Here is a 24,980-nt window from a genome sequence, read left to right on the forward strand (position 1 = left end):
GGTGCCTATCTCTAGCTAACGTTCCGGGTGAGAGGCAGGGTCACCCTGGACAGGTTGCCAGTCTGTCGCAGGGCAACACAGAGACACACAGGACAAACGACCACACACACACACATAGGGGCAATTTGGAGAGGCCAATTAACCTGACAGTCATGTTTTTGGACTGTGGGAGGAAGCTGGAGTACCCGGAGAAAACCCACGCATGCACAGGGAGAACATGCAAACTCCATGCAGGGAGACCGGGGCCGGGAATTGAACCCAGAACCTTCTTGCTGCAAGGCAACAGCTCTACCAACTGCGCCACTGTGCAGCCCTAAATAAATCCTAATCCTGAGAAAATTACTCAAATATCCTTATTCTTACCTGATTGTGTAAACCTACATAATAATAGACAGATCATCTTTCAGATTAATTTCTTTGATAGATTAGGAGGCTGACTGATTTATGGAGATGAATAGTTTAATATGACGATGCCACATCAGACATGATGGCTTAAAATAACTCACTCTGTGTTGCAAAGGTCAAGAAAATTTATTACAAGCTTTCATTACAAACACTCATCATTGATTCCACACCTTAAATAACCCACAAAAAACCTGAGTGCTCAAAGTATTTTGTTTTTAAAGTAGTCTTCAAACTCTCTATCAAAGAGGAGATTGCCTAATTAGATTGATGTCGTATATAGATATAATCTGTTACAACTGGATATGTTTTAGATTAATTTGCATTAATAACTGTGTTACTTTAGTCAGCAAACTGAATACAAAAATATAATATTAACACTTTTTTCCTAGTTTCCAAAAACAATCCGATTGTGAAAAGTCCATAATTTAATAACCCTGAGTAACATTTGGTGCAGGCAGTTCCTCTCAGAGGTTCCTTGGGTTCTTCTTTTATCAAGAAGCAAAGTTGCACACAAAGAATGTTCTGTTGACTTTGTCTAACAACACACAAAACGTTGTTGCAGACCGAGGACTTTCAAATGTACCATAAGTCCTTCATTCACCACAAGCCAAGCGTGCTGACTTCGCACTTTCAGTTGTAAATGTCTGTAACGAGGGTCAAAAATGTTTTAGAGTATCGGAAACGTGAAAAAGCCATAAAGACATCTGGTAGATGCTACATGTTTTCAGGAGAGGTGGGAACCGGGTGGGCAATTAGAAAACAAACATCAGTCAGGAATAACAAAATGAACGCCAGCTTAAGGTGTGTGTTGGTCCTAATATAGCCCACTGAGGCATGGACCCCTGAAGGTGTGTCGTGGTACCACAATGTTATTAGTAGACAGTACACGTTGTGAGGTGCGGGCTCCATGGACAATTTGAAGTCAACACCTCATCTTGTTGTGCTTTTCTGTACATGGTCTGTGACAGTTGTTAAGTGGATGGATGAATGGTTGGATGGCAGGACAAAATGTTCCCCACCAGAACATTCCCCAAACCACCACACAGAAGTTCCCTACGTAAGCCGTCCACATGATGGAAATTGAGAGGTGATTCATCAGAGCAGGGCATCATCTTCCTTTTGTTCCTCTGTAGTCACACGACTGTTGTTAGCACCTTGTTTTGTCTCTTTTAGGTTCTTCGGATGTAATAACTTATTTAAATTTAACGATGATGCTGATGAAATTTTTCAGAAGGCATTTGATCATAAATGTCTCATTTACAGTACAGGCTATTGGCTTCTTATTTTGTATTCAGTTACCATAAAGCTTTTCACCAAGCATACATTGGTAAGATCCCCAAGAAAAAAGAAGCGTCTTTAAAACTACAGCTCAAGGACACACACAGCAGTGCAAAAGCAAAAGACTCTGATTCAACAGGCTTGAGATGTAGAAAGTCTAAGGATGTTTAAATCCAAATATCATTAGGAATAACATAATTATGTGTCCAAGATGCCAAAAATTGTTTAGAAATATCCTGACCTTCCAGTGGATCACAGTTTCTGTTGCAGCCAAAGTTCAAATCCATTCATGCTATTTGTCAGATGCTCGCTCCCAAAGTTGTTTAGCACCGGCTTTCTCTCATGTTACAGAAATCAGAGTCACCGTTATCTCACTGTTTTATTTATTTTGTGCGTGGCCATATCACAGTGAAATTTTATCTGGCTGACTCAGCGTTTGCTGGAGGATTTTTTGGACCCCTTGGATTGCTTATCATCTTCTTTCTCCTGCTCTTGTCTTTTCTTCTCTCTCTTTTTCTCCTCCTTGGCCTCCTTGTACTTCCAGATGGGCGGCTCCAGGTAGCCCTTCTGCCTCTTCTTCTTTTTCTCCTTTTTTGGTGTGGGCTCCCCAGATTTTGTCACTTCGATCTTAGGAATGCAGCCCGAGGGGAATATGCTGTTCCTGTGTGCCATGCTGCGGGGGATGAAACTTCTCATGCCGCCTGATGGCATGCTCTCCCTGCGCTCTGCCTCCTGGCAGCAGGATGTCAGAGAGACAGAGGTGGCGGACAAAGCTGTTGGAGACGCTGAAGTGATGGATCCGTTGCTGTGGGACACAGTGCTCTCCTCCAGCTCCTTCCTGCTGTGCTTTTCAAGCAGTTCTGGTACGGCGTACCGTCTCTTGCCGATCTCAGGGGGACTAGTGGGGCAAAGCGGCCGGGAACCGGTAACTACCAGCGGGCTGTGAATGCTCGTAGTTATCCGAACCATATGATCCATAACCCCGTTGTCTTGGGGGTCATGAGGGAAGCTGAAAGAAAGGCTTTCATTTAAGCGCTGTCTCAACTTCTGACTGGTTGACTTTGGTGCAGTGGTCTTTTCCACCAGCTGTTTCAGTTCAGGCCACTCGGGTTTGTAGCTTTCACAGAACTGCCCGGCAACAGGGTGAGCCTGCAGGCGCCGTATCCTGTTCAGTGTCTCAAACCGTCCTGTCCGAAGGATCCAGTCCTTAAGCCCTCTGCCTTGGACCAGGTCCACAGCATGCATGTCTGCACCTGTGCAACAAAAAGGAAGGAAAACAATGGAAAGCTGTAAAAACAGCAACATGAAAACGGGTCTATAGGATGTACTGAAACTAAACAGCTTCCATCAGTATAACAACACCACCATGTGGTTGTTTTAGTCGTGCAAATTGCTGTGTGGCATAACTTCACTTGGAACAAATCAGGTAATCTCATTGTATGGGGTTAGTTGGTATACAAGGGCTTGAGAAATGAGTCACAGCCTCTTAAGCTTTGCCGTAATTTCTCAGTTTATATCTCAAAATGGATAAAGTAGTAGTTTTACTTTCTTAAAACCTTAAAAGATGCAGTGTCCATTTGTATTCAGTCTTCCTCCAGTCAGTACTTTGCAGAGCAGCACTTTGGTTCGATCACTGATGCAAGTCATGGATTATTTCTCTACCATATTTACCCGTACGTCATCTGACTTGTTGTCTTTTTTTTTATTCTCAAACGGCTCAAGTTCAGTTGGACTGAACTGAGAGCATATGTGAATGATAACGTAGATCCAAAAGCATTCCAGTATTGCTCTGGCGTTATGTTTAAAGGGTTTCCTCTGGGTCTGCTCTATTTATCATGTTGCATGACTGCTAGAAAATTGTTGCACTGGATTTTGCTGATGGGCATCAGAGTAAATGGGACACCACAACTTTCAGATTTTCAGTGAAAAAATATACTGAAACAATCTTCCTTCCACCGTGTTTTGTGGAATTGGCCTGTCACATAAAATACAAATAAAGATGTTGTAATATGAAAAAAAATATGAAAAAGTCAAAGTGGTATGAATACTTTTGTTATTGTTTGCAGACTAGAACAATGATCTGTATTAATTGAGGTTAGTGGATTTCAATGGTTGTCAGACACTTAATTTAACTTAATGTTACACATGAAAACAGTCAAAGGATATATTTTTTAAAGTGAGCTGATCCTTGATGTGAATGATCAGGAATTAAAATGGTCTTGGATTTGTTTTGCATTTCTGTGGAATTATATTTTCTTTTCAGGCACTGTCATCTTAAATAGAATGTGAATGGGAATGTATTATTGTCCTATTCTAAATGTGTCCATACAGGTCAGACTAATCTAATCCCTGTAGCCTGCAGAAGGTGCAGATTAGTTCCCAGATCAGGTAAACTGGTTTGACCTGTGTATCCCATGAAACACAGCATTTTAATCTTAGCTGTCTTTTATTGCAGAGTGCACATTTTAAGCCTCCTACTATCATTTATTTTTTGTTTTGTTTTTATACAATCAATTTAAAGTTAATTTTGTCTTTCCGTGTGCTCTCGGCTCGTCCTTTTTAGGGCACACTCGTCGGTAGAGTCTAGGTCTGTCACGATAACAAATTTTGCTGGACGATTAATTGCCTAAAAAATTATTGCAATAAACGATAATATATTTCAATACCTTTTGACACTGATTTAATGGAAATGACTTATAAATACCCGCGATTTCCTGCCATAGACACTTTATTTTCAAAAGAACACATAACACTGGAACTGATAAACTAAACAAACAAAACAACCAAAAACAAAATTAAAATGGATTCTGAGTCTCCATTAACAAAAAGCGTACTTGAATAAAAACTAAACAACATAAAGCCAAAGTGGAAATAAATACTGCATTCAACCAGAAGAGTGCAGATTACGAAGTCTGTATACTATATTGGCCTTCAGTAATCACTAGATTTAAATAGAGAAGATGGGCACATCCGACAACCTAATGCAATAGTTCACACTACACGATCTTTTGCCCCTATTTTCCCCTTAAAATAATCTTAGATCGTTGGCTGATCTAAGATTGTCGCTTGTGGTTTCGTAACCGATCATCCTGCAGTGTGTGGTGTGTTACGGTAGATCATCGTGGCCGCTCGGATCTAAATCGGGGGTTTTCCCCGACTGGGAGCGTTGACGCTGAATGTGACAGGTAGCCAATCAGAAAGCGCAGATTCTCCTCAGTGCTTTCTGAGGGGAAATAGCGCAGGAAAATCCCAAACAGCTGACACGAAGTCCAGCGGACATCGGAGATGATTTGTGGAAACAATATTAATGTTTATTCAACATTCCGTGCAAAGAATATAGAAATGATAAGGAGATGAGTTGGAGCCAAATTGCTACCGCCGTTGATAAACCCGGTAAGTTTTCAGCTGTTCTTCGTTAATGTGACATAAATAGGTTATAATGATTTTCATTCAGTCAGGACTTTACGCTGACTCTAGCCACATGCATTGCAAAGCATTGATTAATGCCTGATTTTAAAATTAGTTAACTGGACTTGTAGCCATTATTTTGTGCCCATGTGGCTGGACAATACACGGCACGATCGAACCCGATCGAACCGTTATACGGATTTCTGTCGGCTAATGTGTGGTCTCTCAGGTTTAGAAAATGGGCCAACAATCGGCGACAACTTGTGTAGTGTGAGCTGGACATTACACTAAGGAAATGAGGAAGGGAGGGTCAGTGGAGAGCACCTGAGCTGAGCCTTTTTTCATTCGGTGTCATCAACAGAAAGAAAAAAGGCAGGAAGAGCCGATAATTAAAATGAGGTTCATAAGTTTTATTTATCGTGTGATTAATTGATTTATCGTTTATCGCGACAGGCCTGGTAGAGTCTAAATCAGATAACGCATTGCTAAACTCACCGTGCATCAGCAGGGCGGTCACACAGTCCTCTCGCCCCTGCAGGCCTGCCTTGATGAGGGCCGTGAAGCCACGAGGGTCCCTGAGCTCAGTCTCCACACAAGGATAGTAGTTCAGGATGTAGTTGAGGATGGTGATGAATCCTAAGGTGAGAGACAAAAAGGATGGTTTTGTTTGCATTCTCAACAGGATCGAAGCCGCCTCGGGTTAATCGTGTGTGGCTGGGATTTTCACACGCACCGGCCTGTGCAGCTATCATGAGAGCAGTGTTGCCATCATTGTCTTGGTGGTTGATGTCTATGAATGGACATTTGTGCAGGAGGGTGACGATGTCTACAAAACCCTTGGACACAGCCAGCATCAGTCCATTCTGGTGCAGAGAAAACATAAATCAAAAATATTTATTTCATTTTACGCTAAAGTAACACATAATTTCTTTGTCTCTTGCTTGCTTACTCACCCTGCCATTGATGTCCAGCTCCATGGCCTCCTCCTTGGTGACCCCTCTCTCCAGGATGCTGCTCAGGGATACGGGGTCGTTCCTGGCACAGGCCTCGTACAGCGTTTTTGGTGGCTCCCTATAGACCGTATCTTGGTCGTAGTCGGGAAGCACCGAGTCGTCAGAGAGTATGCTACCTGAGTCGGAGTCGTCCAGGAGGATCTCTTCGTCATTCGATGGACCCGGACCCAGGTGTGGGTCGTCGGCTGCAGCTGCCATCTTGACCCCTTCAGTCAGGGATTACGCCTGGGGGTCAGGCCCGCTGCACATCAGCCACACCTTAAAGAAAATTCTATATAACCTGGATTTTTTTTTCTCACCACAACCACATGCTACAAGAAAGACATGAGGTAGCTACAGTATGACTTCATGACCATAAGAGGAAATGTTCTTTGCAAAAAATAAATGCACAGCTGTTGTACGGCATATACAATTACAACACCGATGTAAGACGTTTTTATCAAACAGCTTGACACCAAAAAGGAAGTGCATGACTTTATCTTGTTGTTTTAGTATGTTTTTTTGTTTTGGTCAGATCTTTTTTTTTTATTTTTTGAATTTAGATAATGCCACAGAGAAATGTAAAAAAGGATCAATTGGAGCTGCCATAGCTTTTTGTACCAAATTTCCAACCCAGGAGAAAAGACAAAGATATTTGAAAAGTCTTAAATTGTGTTTTTCTTTTGGAGCAGTGGCAAAAAACAAAACAAAAAAAAGTCCCTCTAAAGGTAACTTGTTTCCTTGCCCTCTGTTTGGCTCCTTTTCTCAGTTTCAGTTATTTTAAAATTTTTAACTGTTTTTCAGACTAGATATTGACAAATGTAGGACTTCATGCAGCATAAGCTTCCTTCTCATTCCCTGTCAATACAGTAAATGAGGGGGGGAGCATGGGTGGCTGGATTAAAATTTTATTTTTGGAAGCAAAAAGACAAAAATCGCATAGTTTAAGGTTGATCAGAAAAGCATGACCAGCAGAACAGAATAAACCAGGACAAAACTGAAGCAAAATGCTGTGGAAATTCAAATAGTAAGAAATGCTAAAAGTCATGTTTCCCTAGAAAAGTTGTTTTCAGGACAGACGTCTATCTGCTTTTGGTTTGCAGAAAAAATTGTGCACTTCTCGAGTGGAAACGCACCTATAGATATGACAAAGATGTTCTGGAGTGTAAATAAAATTGTCGTACATAATTATAACCAATAAAATGCGAAGAAATGACAGACGGCAGTAAATATTAAAAATATGAGTTCTTACATGATAGAAAACAATTTCTGCGCATCTCAAGTGTTGCTGATGTCATCTAATAATAGTAATCATTCTACTTCCCCTTTGCCTGGTGTTTGATGTTGATGTGCTGTACTAAGAATAGACATCTCACACTGTAAGACTCACACCTACTATGTTAAATAGATCTGTTGACCTGAAGATATGATGGCTAAAGAGGATGAGGAGCTTTACCTCACCTTAGCCCTCCTGTCACAGCGGCTGATCTTTAAGTCTCTGATTTATGCCAAGCATAGCATGAAATGCATATCTGTTCATTTTCTATACAGCAAGGACAAACAAATCATTTGGTTTCTGTTCTTAGACATTAACTGAAGCATAAATGGAAAGAATAATGCAGGCCTGAGGACATTTTGCTCGTGAAACCAATGTGAATGTAGGCATAGTGGGAGGAGGGGACTGGGATGAAAAAGGCCATATGGAGCTGGAAGCAATGGGAGGCCAGTTTAGTAACAGCATGTGTCATTGTCTCTTAATAGAGTCACACAGCTCTGCAGAACAAGGCAATGTGAGTCTTGCTTTTGTTTGTATGTGTGATCAATTCCAATTTGGAGTATTCTGAAGAAAAGACAAGACAAGTAAAGTCCCCATAAGTCAATGGTTCATCGATGAATAAACTTGCATTTCAACTGCTGGCTTATAAAGACCATGACTCGGCCTAAGTAGAGCTTCTCAGCGTCCAGTTTTCACGAGCGCAAGTTCATGAAAATTATTGATGCACTTCACCTCTGACTTGACTTCCTGCTGAGCAACACAATCGGACCAAACTTGTGCCTCTGCGTTTTAATAAACAGGAGATTCCTCAGTCGCTTTCAAAATGCAAAATACTGCATAAACCAAACAAGAATTAAAACTTTATAAGACAAAAAAAATTAAGATCTCACCCAAAGGATTCCAGCCATGGTTCAGTCCTTTTCTTCTTCTTTTGTCGTAGATTTTTATTTATTTTTTCCTCGGGCGTTAAACCATCTTCTGCCCGCTCTTGTTGTTTGTGCACAGCAGTGACTGGTTAAGGTTACGTTCCCCAACCAGAACACAACTTCTGCCTCCTCCCTCCCTCCATTTCTCCTGCCAGCCACTTAGGTTGCCTCATCAGCCCAGTCCCAACATAGACTCCGCTGTCCTAAGTCAGGCAACGTGCTCTCTCGCTCTCATCCTGATTACAAAAGATTTGCGGATTAAGAGAAAGAAACAGACAGAAGCCAACCTTGCTCCCCCTGCTATCAGTTTGTTGAGTTATTCTGCTCTTTCTCTCATCTTCTTGACTCTCTCACATACTCTGCCCATCCACAGCTCTGAGCAGCCCGTCTGTTGTGTGACAGAAAACCTTGCTTGTTGTCCAAAAAAAAAAAAAAATTGTTCTGACTGAATCATTAAGGCTGAGTCTGTAAAAAAACAAACAAACAAACAAAAAAAAACTGCCGAATAGCCCCACCAACCGGAAAAATGCAAGTTTATTCAGTGAACCAGGAGAAAAAAAATTAATAAAAAAATTCTGATAAAAATCAATCTGCTGGAGCAACAAAAGTTAGTCAGACAGAGGGCCTCAGTGGTAAATGCTCCCACAGCAGGGATGAATCCTTACATGAAGGTAAACCTTCGCAGCTTTCTGTGATATTTATACATTTTAAAACAATTATTTAACTTAATAGGTTAAGTTAAATAATGTGTGCTTTTAAAAGAATTAGTGTTATGTGGACTGAATGTTGCACTAACAAGTTTATTCATAGCATCAATGACTCTTTGTCCCAAAGGTCATGTAGCAAGATTAACCCTTATATTGAAAGGGAACTAGGCCAAACTAGACTGCTTGTGTTATAGTCTGTTACCCAATACTCTGTTTGACTGAATGTGACTGCCCCCTCCTGATCAAACTAGAGAATGCAATGCTTGTGCATGAGCCCGGTTTTTTACAAAATACGCTCACGGGCCAATTTATTAAGTGCACCTTTTCAATTGCTTGTCAGGGAAAAAGAGAAAGGTCGAAAGATGATCGAAAAGCAACATCAGCTCGTAGCTAGAACACCGTCACTCGATGTAGATGAGCTGCAGCATTAAAAGACGACAATGGCTGCAACGCTTATTGGATTAGAAAAGGAAACTGCAGCTACATTTGAAAGTGGGTCTCTAAATATTAGGCAGCAACAATTTAGAAATACATCACCTGGTTTGAGTCACCCAATGACTGCTGGAGATAAGCGTTAGTGTCACCCTGTGACAACCCTACAAGGATAAAGCAGGGACAGACAGCGGATGGTTTGACGAGTTTTGATTTCAGATGGAGTCAGAAGTTGGTGCAAACATGAAAGCATGGCTCCATCCTGCCATGTATTGACGGCTCACAATGGTGGGGGTGGAGTATTAGTGTGTCTTACCTCACTGCTATCCTGACCATGTACATCCTTTCATGACCACAAAGTATCCATTTTCTCATGTACATTTCCAGCATAATAGTGCAAATCTCACATCATCCCAAACAAATTCCTTGAGAGTCATTGTTCAATGCACTTCAATGGCCTGCACAGTCATCAGATCTAAAGGCTAATGCAGATCTTTAGCATGTGGTGCAACAGGAAATGGATACTTTAGTGGACAAGCATCCATTGACATATGTTGACATGTTAAAATATTTCAGATGCCTTGTTTGTTTGCTGAATTTTCAGAAATATAAATTCATCTTTGCAATGCTTCTCGCTAAAAAAATAACACATCGCCTCATATAGTAGTTGTTCAGTATTTTTTATCACAGCCATCCAGTGGTGACACAGACTAAGTTCTCTAAGCTAGGAAAGCTGCATGCATTTTTTTATTTATTTATTTTTTACCCAGAACGGTACCTTATTGGCTGCAAACTGAGGGATTGTTTCCACAATATCATACCAACCTGATCCATTACTCAAATATATGATTATCTATTTTTAGACACAAGAGCCTCAGCTGGGTCCTTGCTGATATGAAACTCAGGAAGAGTGAAAAGCGGGGACGTCTATTGGGGCAGGCAAAGATTACAGCCCGAGGGACCAAAACAGAAATAAAATTGACAGGAAATATCAGGGGAGTCTGTTTGGCACAGCAGGGCGGTGGGGGTTTGGGATGTTTTTCCTCCATGGAGAACCTTTTAGACGTGCCAGAACAGGCAAGCTGACCAACCAGATGAGGGCAGCATTGCTCATTCTGCACACACTGTGTTTGTTGATCCTAGAGCACAAAAGCTTTAGCTGTGTGTGTGTTTTTTTAAACAGAAAATAATCACAGAACATTTGTATCTGTTAGAGGGCATTTTATTCTGGGACACACCTAATGAAAGTCATCAGATTTCCTTTTTAGGGTCTTGAGCTTTGTTTTCCTTATCCTTTAAATTCTTCTCAGAGATTTTCACTCATCACTTTAAAAGGCTGCTTTTCTTCTCCCCAGACACCCTGGTACCCAGCAGAAATCAGATGTGGAGCAAAAAGAACTTTAAAAAAGAGGCTTGGGACAAAGTGAACTGAGTTTAGCCAGCTTAGTGACTGATTGTATGGACAGACATGTGCTCAGCTAATATTAGACTGTTGGCAGTCTCTCCGGTCTTAGCAGTGAATCGCTGAGACTCTGGGGGCTATATTATTTCCATCTATGTGACTGACGACAGATCCTCTTCATGCTGTGCTTTCTGAAAGTATCCAAAAGAAATAAGGTGAATGAGAGGAAGCAGGAAGGAAGCAGAGCTGAAGTCGCTCATGTAGGACATGGAGGTCTGGTCTGATGTGTGGGAGGGTTTAATAAGGAGAAATTGATGTTGCTGGCTTGTGCTTTGTTCAGGCTGTCTGGAAAGTTTGTAGTAAGTTTGATAATATACCAAGAGCATAACACTGCAAAAGGAGATTCCATATGAAAAAAAGCTTTATTTTGGTCTCAATATACTCCTCAAAATAAAAGTCTCAGTATTTACTGCAGGAAAAGCAGATTTCAAATTACTGATCTGAGCTAAACCAGTCAAGACTAAAATTAGTCTTTCAAACTCAAGCACAAAGATACTGTTCAACATCAAAGTTTCAATATTTATTATTGTAGAGGTCATATTCCATATTACTAGCTGAACTCAACAAGATATCTCTTTTTTTTATTAACGTGTCCTGTCTGTCAGTTTGGATTTATTTCAAACGTGATGGACACATTGACAGGAAAAAAAAGGGAAAAGAAAGGGAGAAAGTTGGGGGAAAAGATTTAAAGGGAAATAAGGAGATAAGACAACACCATAAAAGTCTGCTTCTACATTTGCAGATTGAGAGGAGGGGGGGTGGGGGGGGGGACGAACCCAGAACTGAGCGTCAAACATCCATCCTTTATCTAAAGACCATTTTTCTAACATACTTTGTTGAGAGGACTGAATGCTCTTTATGTGGTCCGAAGCCCGAGTCCCATAAGAAGAAATGTAGTTTTGGGATTATGGGTTAGGTTTAGAACTGAGGTGTGAATTAGGTTTAGGTCTGGGGTTAAGCAAGTACTAGGAATGGCTTAGGGTAAAGGTCAGGTTACTGAACTGAATAAAAAAATGAATTGAAGTCAATACAAAGTTAATACAATACAATACAGACCCTCTGTAAAAAGCAAAGCACAGGACGCAGGACAAGTGGCTGGTTTTTCCTGGACTAATGCAAAGTCCTTGTGAAGACAGACAGACCTACTATCTGTGGGTGTGTGCGTTTGCTGGTGTGTGTACCTGATTGTCTTTGACTGACACAGCAGCCAATCCGGGGAGCACTTGACTTCCTGTCCAGACTCGCATGATACTGAAGACTTTCACTGGCAAGATAAAAATACATTGAGAAGGTGTTTTACTGAAACGGTTTTATGTTATAGCCGCAGGATGTCTGGTAAAATAATTTGCTAAACGGTGTCACTGTTCATAAATAAATGTTGCGTTTGCATCTCGCTGAAAATAATCTAAGACATTTTAAAGGTTGAAACTGAGAATGTCTAATTTTGCTGCAAACACATATTTCTAAGAAGTTGAAACTGCTCGTTTCTTACCCCTAAATTTAAAACATGTTATTATGAAACACTCTGCTGGCTGCCAGGATTATTTTCTGCATCTTCTCCGTGCCCACAGAAACTTCAGAAATAAGCTAAGTACTCAGAAATGTCTTTTGGTTTTCAGCATCTTGTTGTTGAAGAAAGTGATATCATGAGTACTGTGTGCTTATGTTTATCGTTTAATGTAAAACTATTGTTGACGTTGCATAAACGTGTGCACATTGTGTTTCTCAAATTTCTCACCCTATTGTCAATGTAGGATCTTACGCTGCAGATAATTTGATTTGATTTCAGTTAAACCCCCCACCCCTAAAAAAACCCAGATTATTATTTTCTATTGATTATAAACCTGTGACTAAAGCACAGAGACAAATCCCAGGAGTTCAGTTTTATCAGCCATTTGATAAAAGGAAATACAATATATAAATGACAATTAACAGAAATATGGGAACCCTTTTGCAGAGAATGGTGGTGTGTCTGCATTGGTTTTGTCATAAAAAATCCAACTAATACAAAAAAAACCACAAGTTTTATTAATGACTATTCAATAACAACAAAAAAGATCATTATGAAAAATTATTATGAGACCTCTTTAAGTCCTTTTCTTGCCCCAAAAGCTGCTGAAACGTCTTTTTTCTTGAAGCTTTTACATAACTCTTTTGATCTTAGCATGGCGTTCACTTTCTCTTCAATGTCGCAGGCTTCAACAGGCCAAACCGCCTTCAAAACGCTGAGTAATAAAGCTCTAATCACATGCACCAGTGTGCCATGTGTGTGATCTTTGCCATTTAAATGTGGCAAATAATTTATTCCTCGACAAAAATCATAACTTTTTAATTCCCTGGCAAGAACTGCTGCCGTCCTCTTCAGTCTCGAATCCTGCCTGAATCGTGAGCTGCTTTGACGTAAACAAAGCCCAGTAAGATGCGGATGTGGTTGGTTACATTCAGTTCAGGTGGTTTTATGTGCGTGCCATTCCCTCAGGCCTTATTTGGGGTTGCCCTTACCGCTGAAGAGTTCACACAGTCAACGTGTTGCTGCGTGAGACCTGGGAAGATTTGTTGATGGTGCACCTCACTGTGACGAGGTTAAAATGAAGCCCAGAACAGAGAGATAAAAAAAAAAGAAAAAGAAGATTGATTTACTGTGAGGGAGGGCAAAGGTCAGGTAGTAAAGACAAGAGGGAAGGGGGGGGGGAGTGGATGAGAGGAGAGGGAGAATAATGGCAGGAGGTGAGGTTTTTTGGGAGGGAGGTGATCTTCCTTGACCAATGGAGGATAAGCAAGAAGGATTTCAGGGAGAGAGGCGTGAAAAGTCACCATTCTCATTTTCCGACTTCAGTGAAGACAAAAATAAGGGGCAGCTTCCCAGACATAATTACTCAATAACGAAAAGTGTCCTCTTAAAGAGAGCTGACAAAGGGGACTCTGCATTCGCACACGGAGGCCCCTTGAAATCTACTGGTCTCACTGGTAAAAGCTTCCACTGACAGGACGAGGCAGACGCTCACCGGACTCAGGCAGAAACAGACTCACCTCTCTGGAATGAGAAAGGGACAACTTCTAAAGGCTTCTGTGGAAGTGCGCACTCCCAGGCCCGGACAAACGTAAGCACCCCCTCCTCTTCCTGGATAAGCTGTTCTTATGCTTTGGGCTCCAGTGTGGGACGAGGTGGGCTCGGCTCCACACTGTGGCACCGCCTGAGAGGAGTGAAGGTTGTTAGGGGAGCAGAGGGAAAGGATGAAGTCTCTGCAGAAGAATCAGGGACGCACCGACCAGATGTTGGGAGCCATGGCTGATGTGCTGACCTCCGTGGCAATGCCCAATCAGCAGTGGGTGAGTTACAACTCTGTTGTGGATCACTTTGTGTGTTTATGGCTAGTTAGCATAAAATTCACAAAGGAAGCCCACACATATGGAGGTGCTTTTCTGGGCTTGGAGAGCACGGCACTGCATCTTATCTTTGGCTCACTCCATTTCATCTCGGGGGCTATTTTAATTTGTTTTCCATAAGTTGGATTTCCACCTAAAATGGTCAAGGCAGACAAGTAGGGAGATGCCTTGTCCCCGTTCAGTGCTCGGGAGGAATTTTGGATGTTTCTGTGGAAGAGGAAGCAGAGTGGAGACGAACAAAACACGTGACCATAAACAAAGTCACGCCGCGTTAGTTTCCCTCTCAGACTCTCGCACAGCTTTTCTGTTTCAGGTTTACTTTCTCTGACCTTTACCTTCACACAGGACTCAAATAAGAGATAGAAACTTATTGGTTTCTCTATAATATTTGTGATGTCGGTCATGAATATGGATCCTTGCCAAAGAGTTATGTGGGTGGCACTGTTAAGACACAAGGTAATTTAAGTTGTTTTATGAGAAAATAAAGAACTACAGGAAAAGAAAGTGACATTAACATTTGGAAATACACAACAAAAAAGAAAAAAAAAGTAAGCATTATAGAAAAGAAGTCTCAAATATTTATGAAATAATTTATCTTCATGTAACACTGTTAATAAAGCAAAAATAATAATGTTCAATTCTTATTAACACAACTTACTCGATGCCTGCAAGAGACTATATTAATGTGAAACAGGAATACAAAGTTGTCAATACAGTAGTGCTATGGTGAGAGACGTTGTGATTTTAGTAATTTAAGTTTTCTTGGGGGTGAGTGGACCAGGATATTGAATAAAAGTGGTATTAAGATTGAGCCATGGTGAACCCAACAAGAGATTTTTGTTAGTTCAGATTTATATTTGTCGGGTGACATGATAGGATCCGCATAAACCTCTTGTCTTCTTGATGCAGATTATATTTTAAGGAGGAGAGGCTCCAGGACTGAATGTAAAACCTGTACATTCAGCCACATCTGGCAGCAGAAATCAGACATTCAGAGGTCACAGTGCACCAGAACATTCAGTGCATATCTCTTTGAAGGTCTCTTTGAAAAATGTTTATCATCATAAATCATTTCTCCCCCTCCTGACAGACAGCCCTAAAAACCACGAGCGGGAATCTGATCTGTTTTGCCTGTCTGCAAAACGGAGATAACTCAGCTCTCCTTCGCTGAGCCGCACTTTGGTGCTGCTGGGCTTTAAATACAGAGTGGAACTGCTTTCTCTGTGGCAAAAGCAGGGCCTCATTTCCATTGCATTCCTGCTCTCTGTGTAATGGAGAGCTGGATGAAAAAGATGCAGGGAATTGTGGAAAAAAAAAAAATCAGCCACTGGTATATTGTTCTGCGGTTATGTGGCCATAAGCGCCCGGTGCAATCTTACAATTGCTTCCTCCTTGAGAGCAGAGCTCCCATGCTGACAATGGCATCTCTGTGTGTAGCTCTCTGAGGGAGGCGAGGCGGACCTCCCATCAAGCGAGGAGGAAAAGGGACAGTGGGACCAAGATGGGCCCAGATGGGAGCGACAGGCTGCGGCCGCGCAAAACCCAAACGGGAGTGAACGAACAGGTAGGACCTGAAGCAGTTGCACCTTTGTCATCGTAGACCTTCAGCGTTGCTGTTCAAACATCACCCCCTCACCAAACCAGTCAGAGCTAAGCCATGTCCCAAAATGCAAACTTTGAGATTCAGTTCAGCTTTGATGCAGCAACGTCAAAAAAATAATAATAAAGGTGGGGGGCAGTGATAATGATTTACACAACAGCAAATAAACATGCAACACTGATATGTTTCCAACGGGAGTCAGGGTGATAAACATGCATGGATCTACCAGTGTGGTTGTGCAACGTGAAGTAGCAGCCAGACTTTCTGCATGCTGCCCATATGTGAGAGTGGAAACGGACCCAGATCCCAGCTGCCGTATCTGATGGAGGTCATTAAGATGATAATAACTTCAGGGGGAAAGTATCAGATTGGAGACACCTGAGAGTTAGTGGTTCGCTTTTATTCAGCTCCGCCCTCTTGATCTTGTAGTGCTGATGGCAGTAAATTGCTTAGGTATAATTTACAATCCATAAGCATGTGCGAGCGGTAGAGGGAGAAGGAGTTCTCGTGTGTGTACACATACACAAGCAATTCTTTCCAGATGGGGCAAGAAAACACACTTCGTTGCCTCCCGTCCCCTTTCTGCCCCATCAGTGGTGGTGCAACTTCTTTTCATTTTGCTGCAGCGGGCTTGCGTGTGTTGTGATTTTTCCTGGAGTGAAATGGAACAAAAGGAGCTTTGTAGCTGGATCTGGGTTTGGGTTAGACGGAGTGTGTGTGTGTGTGCGTGCGTGCGTGCGTGCGTGYGTGYGTGCGTGTGTGTGTCTGTGTGTATATATGCATGGGTGATATGAGTTGGTCCACTAGCTGTTGTGCAGAACAGTATACGGTGTACAAAAAGGGTGCAAGTGAGGCCAGAGGAAGCTGTTAGCGATGCTTATCTGTAATGGTCTCACTCGGTTATTAATGCAGCCAAAATATTGTTTTTGGTCACAGTTTCCAGTCCTGAAGAAGAATAAAATAAAGTTGCTATAGGTTTCGCTGAGGGCCTGCTAAGGGGATGATAAGGTTAATGGAAATTGTTTATTTTATTTAGCATTGGACTTTCTGATTGCCAGTTTTCCTCTGGGAAACCAAATGGAAAGTCTGTGAAACGTGTTCAACGTCTAGACAGTGAAAACAAGACGACTTTCTATTGGTCTGAGTACTGCATTTAAGACATATTTAGTGTCTTTAATATTTCAATATGTAAAAAGTTTTGAAAACTTTGTGTCCATTACCTTGCTCTTCATAGTTATATGCTACTTTATTAGAAAATGTGAATAAGTTTTAGGGGTTTACATAACAAATGGAAGATCTTGGAAATAAGACAACCTGCCTGTTGCCTCCTTGGAAACACAAGACAGTGTCAAATCTGCAAACTCTGACAATCTTCCTTGTTTTGACAAATTCCCAATCCTGTTCTACTTTGCTTTCCTCTGACTTTCAGATCACTGAATCACACTTTCTCTCATCTGGTCCTGCTTCTTGCACATTCACATGCATCTTTTCTTTCAACTAAGCGGCAAGACGATGCTAATCGCTAACTTTTTTAAACACCGGCAGCATTTCTTTCATTCATTCAGCCGTCATCATATATTTGTTTTACTCGTCATGTCTTTTTTTTTTTTTTCTATCTTCTTTTTTACTACCGGGACATTACTGTCCAGAACAGAACAGTAGCAAAACTCTGTTTGTACTAGACGTGAGAGATGGGAGACACCTACCGCTCTCAACATGCTTGGGAATAACAGACAAACTTGTCCATTTAGGAGCAGAATTTGAAGCTTACTTCTTCCTAGTTTCAAATGTAATCGTTTAGTTTTCGACTCTAACGAGCGCGAGTGTAAGTAGTGACGATGTGGAGGAAGTCCCGGGATTTGTCCATATCAGGTTTTGAGGGAGACTGGGAGCGTGTGTCCTCCAGGGAGAGAAGGAGATACAGAGGACTCTGGGACTACACTGCCTGTCTGTGCGTGACCTTAAAAGGACAAAGATCAACCTGAAGCTGCATCACATCGGGTTACCAGAGCCTGAGATTAGATAGCATTCGCCTCACTCAGGTGACTGACTCGATTATGTGTGTGCAGGGCTGTTCTGCTTTGCAGAAAAGCAAGGCGAAAAAAAAAAAAGTAATCTTCATAAATCTTGGTATGTAATCTAAAAGATTTTTTGCATTTCATTGAGCATTAAATGGATTAATTAATATGAGACAATGTTGATGGGAGTGCCTGGTGTACTGAATATAAAATGAATGCTTTACGTTATGGCTTACACCAGGACAATCTGACTCTGATCAATTCTTAAAATGACAAATGTAAGCACTGTTTCTCCTGTTTTAATTAAGAGGATTGATATTAACAATTACTTGGACAAAATACGCTAATTATCTCTATTGAATGACCTGCTCCTTTGACATTAATCAGTTTGCTTTTAAGGAGCTCTCCTTGTGGCCATTAACCCTCTAATTACATACATTTAAATCCATTTAAACCGGCAATATTGATTAGGTTGTATTGTTTCACAGGCAACCATAGATTTTTGAGAGCCATTTCTGTGATTAGTAGAACAAATGATAAGTTGTTGTTTTTTTTTTTTTTTACATAGATTACAAATAATATTAATAAAAAAGCTTAGCTTTAACTGCTTTTACGTAACACTTTACCCAGTCTTTATCAGTTCTGCTTCATATTTTCTTTTCTTTCTCTTTTCTTTTTTCTTTTTTTTACTCTAGTAGGAAATCCAATGCCTTTTAGCTGCTGGGCAGCAGATCATTGAAAGTATGTTTTTGTTCTACAGAACAGAGAGTACTACAGCAGATTGCTGTTTTTTCAGAACAAGCCGCCTCCTGCTGTGGCTAAAAATGACTCTACGTGAGGGATGGAAGTGGACCACAACACCAGAGTACGAACAGTTACAGTTACTCGAAGCTCACCGAAAAAGAAAAAAAGGATACTTTTTATTTCTTCTTTAAACAAATAAGTTATTCAATGGCAAATGCTTGTGTTAGCTTTGTAGGATGAAGTGGTTCAATGTGTTCGTTTTTACAACTTGTGTCTATCAAAAGTATTCAACCCCCAGGATGTTTTACCCTTTTTGTGCTTTTATAAATCAATCAGGATTAACTCAATGGAAGCGAGTAGTAAAATGACCTGTAAGGTTTCTGTGACTTACTGAAGAACTCAAGCTAACTCAGTTAACTCATTTCCCCAGAAAAATACAGTGCCTACAAAAATATTCACCCCTTTGCATGTTTTACCCTTTTTATTGCTTTTACAAATCAATAATGATCAACAAAATGTGACTTTTTGACGCTTCATCTTGAGGCACTTTACAAGAAAATAAAATAAAATAAAATCAATTGCACATTCCAATTGATCACAGTTATCAAACAATAGAGCAGATTGCATTGAGTCATTGACCTGCAGCATTCACTCCTCCAAGCAGTGAAGATTTTTCGTCTCACAAAATAACCTGTAAGATGTAGAAAGAGGCATGAGATGATTGCATGCTCACACGTTGAGGGCCTTTTTAGTACCCATCACTGATGGACTGTCACTAAAGGTTTTATCGGCGTCAAAAAGTCGATCAAATTAAATAAGTTCTATCATTTTTGACAAGAACAGTACTCAAATATGCAGCCATTATTCCAGAACCTTATTAATAGCTGGTGTCTGTGCAAGCTGGTGTGAATATCGGTGGAGTTTGAGGTATTTGAGGTTGTGTGTATTAATCTGACTCTGTGGGGGTAGTAAAGATGCCAAAATATATTGAAACTTCATTTGAGTTGTTTGGTGTATAATCATTACACCCAGAAAAAAACGTCTAGTCTAAAACATATGATTGTGACATTCATGGAAATTGTAATCGCACAAATATTAACCCTTGTAGTTATACTAAAATTAGATGGCATTTCTGTAATATATAACAAATGCTTCAGTCTTGGGATTTTCAATGTGTTTATATAAGTTTTTATTTTTATTTTTATTTTTACATTAAACCAAAGCTCTGGACAGAGCCAGCAGCAGTCCCACACTCTCATTCTGCTGCTAGTGCAACATCTACATGAATATATGAAGAAATGTGTGTAGAGGTGAAATATGGGGTTTCAGAAAGAATATTTTTATAACTACAGCTCAGGTCATTTCCATACTTTTTTTTTTTTAAAGAGAGAGCATATTTCTGCAAGAGCAGCTCTCAGTGTGTTTGCTTCGGTGCAGCAGTGTCATATGAGAGCTGTTTACGTTATAAGAAACACGTCTACATGGTGGCTGCACACCCCCTCTGTGTAGTGCAGAGCTCACTCTGTCAGAGAAGCACCGCTTGATGAGGGAGCACTAATGATGAGACGCTCTCACACTTGCCTGCACACGCATAAAGTGCGCCATCGACACACCTGCCTGTCTCCGTGGTTTATACTTACACTGTGACTGTGGCCTAATGGATAAAAATAAAAAATAAAAAAATCCCCACGTCTCTCTGCAGCGCAGTGCAAATAAGAACAGGATATGTACTCTAACTTCTTCTTTTCTATAATGGAACCAGAGCCAAAAAACAATGAGAGAGACAGAGAGAGAGAGAGTGAGAGTGAGAGAGAGAGAGAAAATCCTCCTAAAAACAGCTTGTTCAGAATGCCAGTTTGCCTTAATTGGAGCTCAGTTTAGAAATGGGGGGGAGGAGGGTGAAAGGAAAAGGGAGGGAAAGGAACTAAAGAGGAAAAGCAATGGCGAAGAAGCTTGGAGAGGGAAGTGTAAGCGAGTATATTTTGGCTGGGTTTCAGCTGGCTGATGGCGTGAGGAGAGGCTAATGTCAATAGGGGGTTGGTGAACACACTAAATAAGTAACTGCAAACTCTGCTGAAGTGAGGATCGGTGTCCTGATACCCAGGCCTTAAAGTCTGAACTTTATAATTGCAGGTTAAGAATAACTTTTCAAATGCATTCCGGGAGTGTCACATCAAATGAAGATTAGGAAAAAAAAAAAAAAAAATTTGGTTGCAGGAGTGGACTAAAATCATGAATCACTTCCTATCAGAACTCACCCTATAAAGCCATGCTCAGCTGACTGGCATTTAGGTAGAAAACTATCAAAACTTTTTGAATGGATTATATTTCTAACCCCACAGATAAGTGTTAAAGAGAAGTTTCACACCAAATACGTATTTAAAGCTTACATGCCTACATGTGAATCACATTAAAATGTATTTGAGAGAGTGTTTCTGGGGGCAGGAGGATACAGAAGGAAGAAGGAGCAGAGGAGAGATTAAAAAAAAAGAAGCAAGATGAATGTGTGCTAATGCAAGCATCACCTCACATCCCCCGCTCCTCCCTGAAAGCTAGAGGAGGAAAATTTTTTCCATATTTCTCAGAACACTGTCATCTTTGCTCATGTCTGCAGGGGCTAATTTTAGTGTTTATTTATTAAAAGACTCCGCTCCGTACGGCAGAAGAGATACTGGATTGGTGCTAAGTGTCAGCATGGAAACAGCGATCCGAGTCACGAAATGTTTGATGCAGAACACAGAGAGCTACATCACGGGTGTGGCCATTTCTCATCTTGTCTTTTTATTTATTTATTTGTAATGACTTAAATGGAGGGAGTTGATAGAAATTTCATTTCTAAATGACAAAAAGGAGATGTTATTTTTAAAAATGCCTTGCTGCTTCTGTCTCTGGTGCGCAGGTCCAAAGACAAATGCCTCCATTTAAAGCACATTAATAAAATGATCCAGCTCTTTAGGTTGTTGGCCTGTGCTTGGGGTCTAATCTGTTTTTTTTTTTTTAAATCCTTTCCAGAACAATTTCTAACAAATAGGCTGAAATACCCTGGGTGTGCCAGTAGATGGCAATAACTGTGATCTTCCTCAGGTTATCAAACACTAAAAATTGCCCCCCCAAAAAAGTCATGATATGTTTTCTTTGAGTTGGTTCACAATTCCTTCAAACTGGTTACCTGTCAACAACAAAAGATTTGTATTGTTGTTTTGCCTTCAAGCCCCAAAAAAGCAAAAATTAACATGCTGGCAGTAGATTTCATGTATTTCTCAAAATCACCATTTAGCATTCTGCTGAAGGAAGATTCAGGGATTACAAAACAAATTGGCCTCTGTGAGACATTTGAAGCTGAAATCAGTCTGATGCTTTTTCTCCCCCTTTCATCAAAATATCACTTTAAATCCTCTTTAATTGAATATTTCAATGTAATTTTGTAACAGACGGTATCAAACAAAGCTCTGGCAGGACAAATATAGATGCAAGTCTATTGTGGAGGAGGAGATGAATGGTAATTATCGCCAGTGCTGTTTCTGTGACTTAATGATCTCTAAATCCAGTCTCATAAAGTTAATTAGCAACAGTTTTTAAATTTGGAAATGAAGATTCATTGTGGGTCTATAATAGTCCGACTTGCTTATGTTTGTAAGTAAATTAAAAGATTGATTAGGTTTAAAGGGGAACAGCGTTATGTAAAAATAGCCACCATATAAGAAGCAGTCTTTGAAAACATCAGAGGGCTTAGAGAAGATGAACACGAATTTGGTTCAACAGCTGTCGTTTAAACTGCTGAGGTTAATTTGCCAACAATAGTCGACGGATATCATTTAGTATCCAACTAGTGAAAATAAAATTATGTGTAAAATGCAAGAAATAATGTTTGTGAAATTGTCTCCACTAGACGGCCACAGAACGCATGACCCAACCTCATCTAATAAGTCAACTTAATGACTTATTAGATTATTTGAAAAAATATGTTTTTCAAATATTTTTAAAACTGTCACTATGTCGTAGCAGTACTACATGAGACAGATAATTTGTAAAAAAAATAAAAAATAAAAAAATTGAGCTCCTTTGCCTCCTTCCTTTTTCTACTATCATCTGCGGAGTGCGGAGAGTGAATATAGAGAATATAGTGAATATAGAGAGTAAATTTTAGAATTAGGGTTACTCTAACTTTAATATATTTTTAACAGGATCTACATTGAAAACATTTTTACTGAAAACTTTTTCAGTCTATATATTTTTTTGGCATTTCTGTTAAATCTGCTGCTTCGCATGGCTTCTTCGAATCTCCTGCAACTTGACAACATTCAACATCCACATCAGTGAGAAGCTACGCTGTTCAACAACTCTGCTCAATAATCCTGAGGTGCATTACCCCCCTCAGCCACAGCTGTTTAAAGAATCTCTTCTCGGCAAAGAGATGCAGCGGCACGGATATAGAGAGAGCGAGAGCCCTCTGTGTCTGAGAAGAGGGAAAGTGCAGAGTGTGAGAAACCAGCGTGCTAACCGAGTCTGAGAATAGATGACTTATTTTTCACTGTAGAGCTTCTCCTCTGCAGAACTTTCTTTCTTTCTTTTTTTTTTTTTTTCTCGGCGTGTGTGTGTTACAGCTGCTTTGGGTTCCCTGTGTTTGTAAATTAAGACACAGTGAGACTGTTGTGCAAGTCAGCGAGCTGCGTAATGGATGTGAGTGTGTATCCCGCTTGCGAGGCTGATGGGTGAGGCCTCTTTGTTTGCTTTGTCACCTATAGATGATAGAGACGACATGACAGCAGTCTGCCCCCACCCTGTCGCCATGACGAGATGGAGGCACTTGATGGTGTGCTTTGGAGCGTGTGTGGTGGCTGGATTGCTGCTGATCCTCACCTGTCACTGTACCATTCCAGGAATTAGCTGGTGATTTATTACGGTTGCAGCTTTTGAAGGAAGAGAGGTGCTGCGAAATTAAAGTCATGTCATACGCCGAGTCACGATCTGAGCAGCTTCAAGTCTGAGAATGCTGTTTCCTGGCCAGAATGTCATAGCATTTCATAAAACCTTTTTCATTTTTCTTCCTGCGCCGGGTCTGTCTGGAGTTATTTACTCTAGAGAACGTGTTTTACTTTACGGGCCCGCTCTGATTTCATCGGTAAGAAAGGCTAAAAATGTAAACTGTGTTTCTGGTGTTTTGATGTTCACATCTAAATATGGTCTGCTTTGTTTGTTCCACAGTGTTGGAAACTGCATTTTTTTTCTTTTGTGAGAGTTAGGACTCCTCTGCTAGGTGTGCACATGTTTCTGGCGCCAGACACAAAGAATGTCCAGTGCACAACTACAAATCCAACCCTGAACATTTCTAAGAGTTGGGAAAAGTAAAAAAAAAAAAGTACCTGCTTCACACGCTTGAACAAAGATGCAGATAAGTGGAACAAAAATTAAGTATTCATAAACAAATTTCACCAGATTCACTAATAAGGTTGATCAGCATTCATGAGTATTTTGGTTCAAAACATTTACTTCAGTTGTTAAAGCAAATGCATCGATGTGCCTGGTAAATTTGTACTAACCATGCAAAACGCTCAGTAAGTCTGATAGGCATTGTACTGATTAGAAGTAAAATAGATTACATTTATTATTATAATTATTTGTACATATATCTGGATTTGTGAGGCTGTTTTTAGAGAAGTGATTATCAACACATTTATGAAAGCGGTCAAATCCACGGAAATAATACAAAGCTTAATCTCTTATATACATAGAGATGCTTTGGCAGAAACATTAAAATCTGTTGAAGTGAACAATGCATTAAAAACATTATATAATACTGGAAACATGTTAGTTTCCCAGAATGTAGAGACTAGTATCCCAGAGCTAAGAAATTACAATCTATGTACTTACAGGTTACTACGCCCAAACATATGGGGAACTTTACAAAAACCAACTTTGTTTGGTTAAAACCAGCATGTTGCAGTCTTAAAAGCTAGAGGTTGCTTTTTATAGCTCTGACACATTGCTTTCCCGAACTTTGGTGATTGCTTAACAAGAATGTACAAGCTGCATTCTCCATGACTTACATGTTTCCATGATTTTTTTTTTTTTTTTGCCAGAACATGGAGATTGCCTTACCACATGTTAAACTTAAACGTTTCCAGAAGAGGTTACATTTAACAAACTTATGTTCTGGAATTTATGAGCTATCTCTCAGGACTATGCAGCTTTTGAACTTATGTGTTGTTTCCTCAGAACTTTGAGGTAAGTCTCCTTGAAATTAGATGTTACTTTCTCAGACCTTTACTTTTCCAGAAGAGGTTTATACTCTAAAGACTTTCAGGATATTGTCCTGTAATTTATCTGAACATTGCTGGTTACTAT

At 40.4% G+C, this 24,980-nt stretch overlaps 2 protein-coding genes across 7 annotated transcripts in view; one reads left to right on the plus strand and one right to left on the minus strand.

Annotated features, from left to right (window-relative positions):
* Positions 1 to 512: 512 nt before the first annotated feature.
* ankrd33aa (ankyrin repeat domain 33Aa) lies at positions 513 to 8,825 on the minus strand. 4 transcript variants are annotated; one of them, XM_008413665.2, is made up of 5 exons: positions 8,250 to 8,825; positions 6,045 to 6,329; positions 5,825 to 5,954; positions 5,587 to 5,727; positions 513 to 2,936 (listed from the first exon to the last, which is right to left on the minus strand). In XM_008413665.2, the coding sequence occupies exons 2-5, from the start codon at positions 6,300 to 6,302 to the stop codon at positions 2,113 to 2,115; spliced, it is 1,353 nt and encodes a 450-aa protein (XP_008411887.1). In that variant the 5' UTR covers positions 6,303 to 6,329; positions 8,250 to 8,825; the 3' UTR covers positions 513 to 2,112. The 4 variants fall into 4 exon arrangements, with proteins under 4 accessions (XP_008411887.1, XP_008411886.1, XP_008411885.1 ...); XM_008413664.2 differs by having other exon boundaries at positions 6,045 to 6,345; positions 8,250 to 8,824; XM_008413663.2 differs by having other exon boundaries at positions 6,045 to 6,362; positions 8,250 to 8,823.
* Positions 8,826 to 13,690: 4,865 nt separating this feature from the next.
* Positions 13,691 to 24,980, plus strand: part of arhgef25a (Rho guanine nucleotide exchange factor (GEF) 25a) — a 65,026-nt gene continuing 53,736 nt past the window's right edge. The window contains exons 1-2 of one of the 3 annotated variants that reach the window (XM_008413659.2): positions 13,691 to 14,216; positions 15,711 to 15,837. In XM_008413659.2, coding sequence (XP_008411881.1) covers positions 14,121 to 14,216; positions 15,711 to 15,837 — 223 coding nt within the window. In that variant the 5' untranslated portion in view covers positions 13,691 to 14,120. The remainder of the gene's footprint in view (positions 14,217 to 15,710; positions 15,838 to 24,980) is intronic. The other 2 variants (XM_008413656.2, XM_008413657.2) reach the window with 2 other exon arrangements.

This window comes from Poecilia reticulata, linkage group LG7 (genome assembly GCF_000633615.1).
Source record: "Poecilia reticulata strain Guanapo linkage group LG7, Guppy_female_1.0+MT, whole genome shotgun sequence".
Lineage (NCBI taxonomy): Eukaryota > Metazoa > Chordata > Actinopteri > Cyprinodontiformes > Poeciliidae > Poecilia > Poecilia reticulata.

Coding starts and splice junctions, on each gene's coding strand:
- ankrd33aa (XM_008413665.2), bottom strand. CDS start 6,302: ATGGCAGCTGCAGCCGACGACCCACACCTGGGTCCGGGTCCATCGAAT. Junction 5,955..6,044: donor AGCTGGACATCAATGGCAGG/GTGAGTAAGCAA, acceptor TCTCTGCACCAG/AATGGACTGATGCTGGCTGT. Junction 5,728..5,824: donor CATGATAGCTGCACAGGCCG/GTGCGTGTGAAA, acceptor CTCTCACCTTAG/GATTCATCACCATCCTCAAC.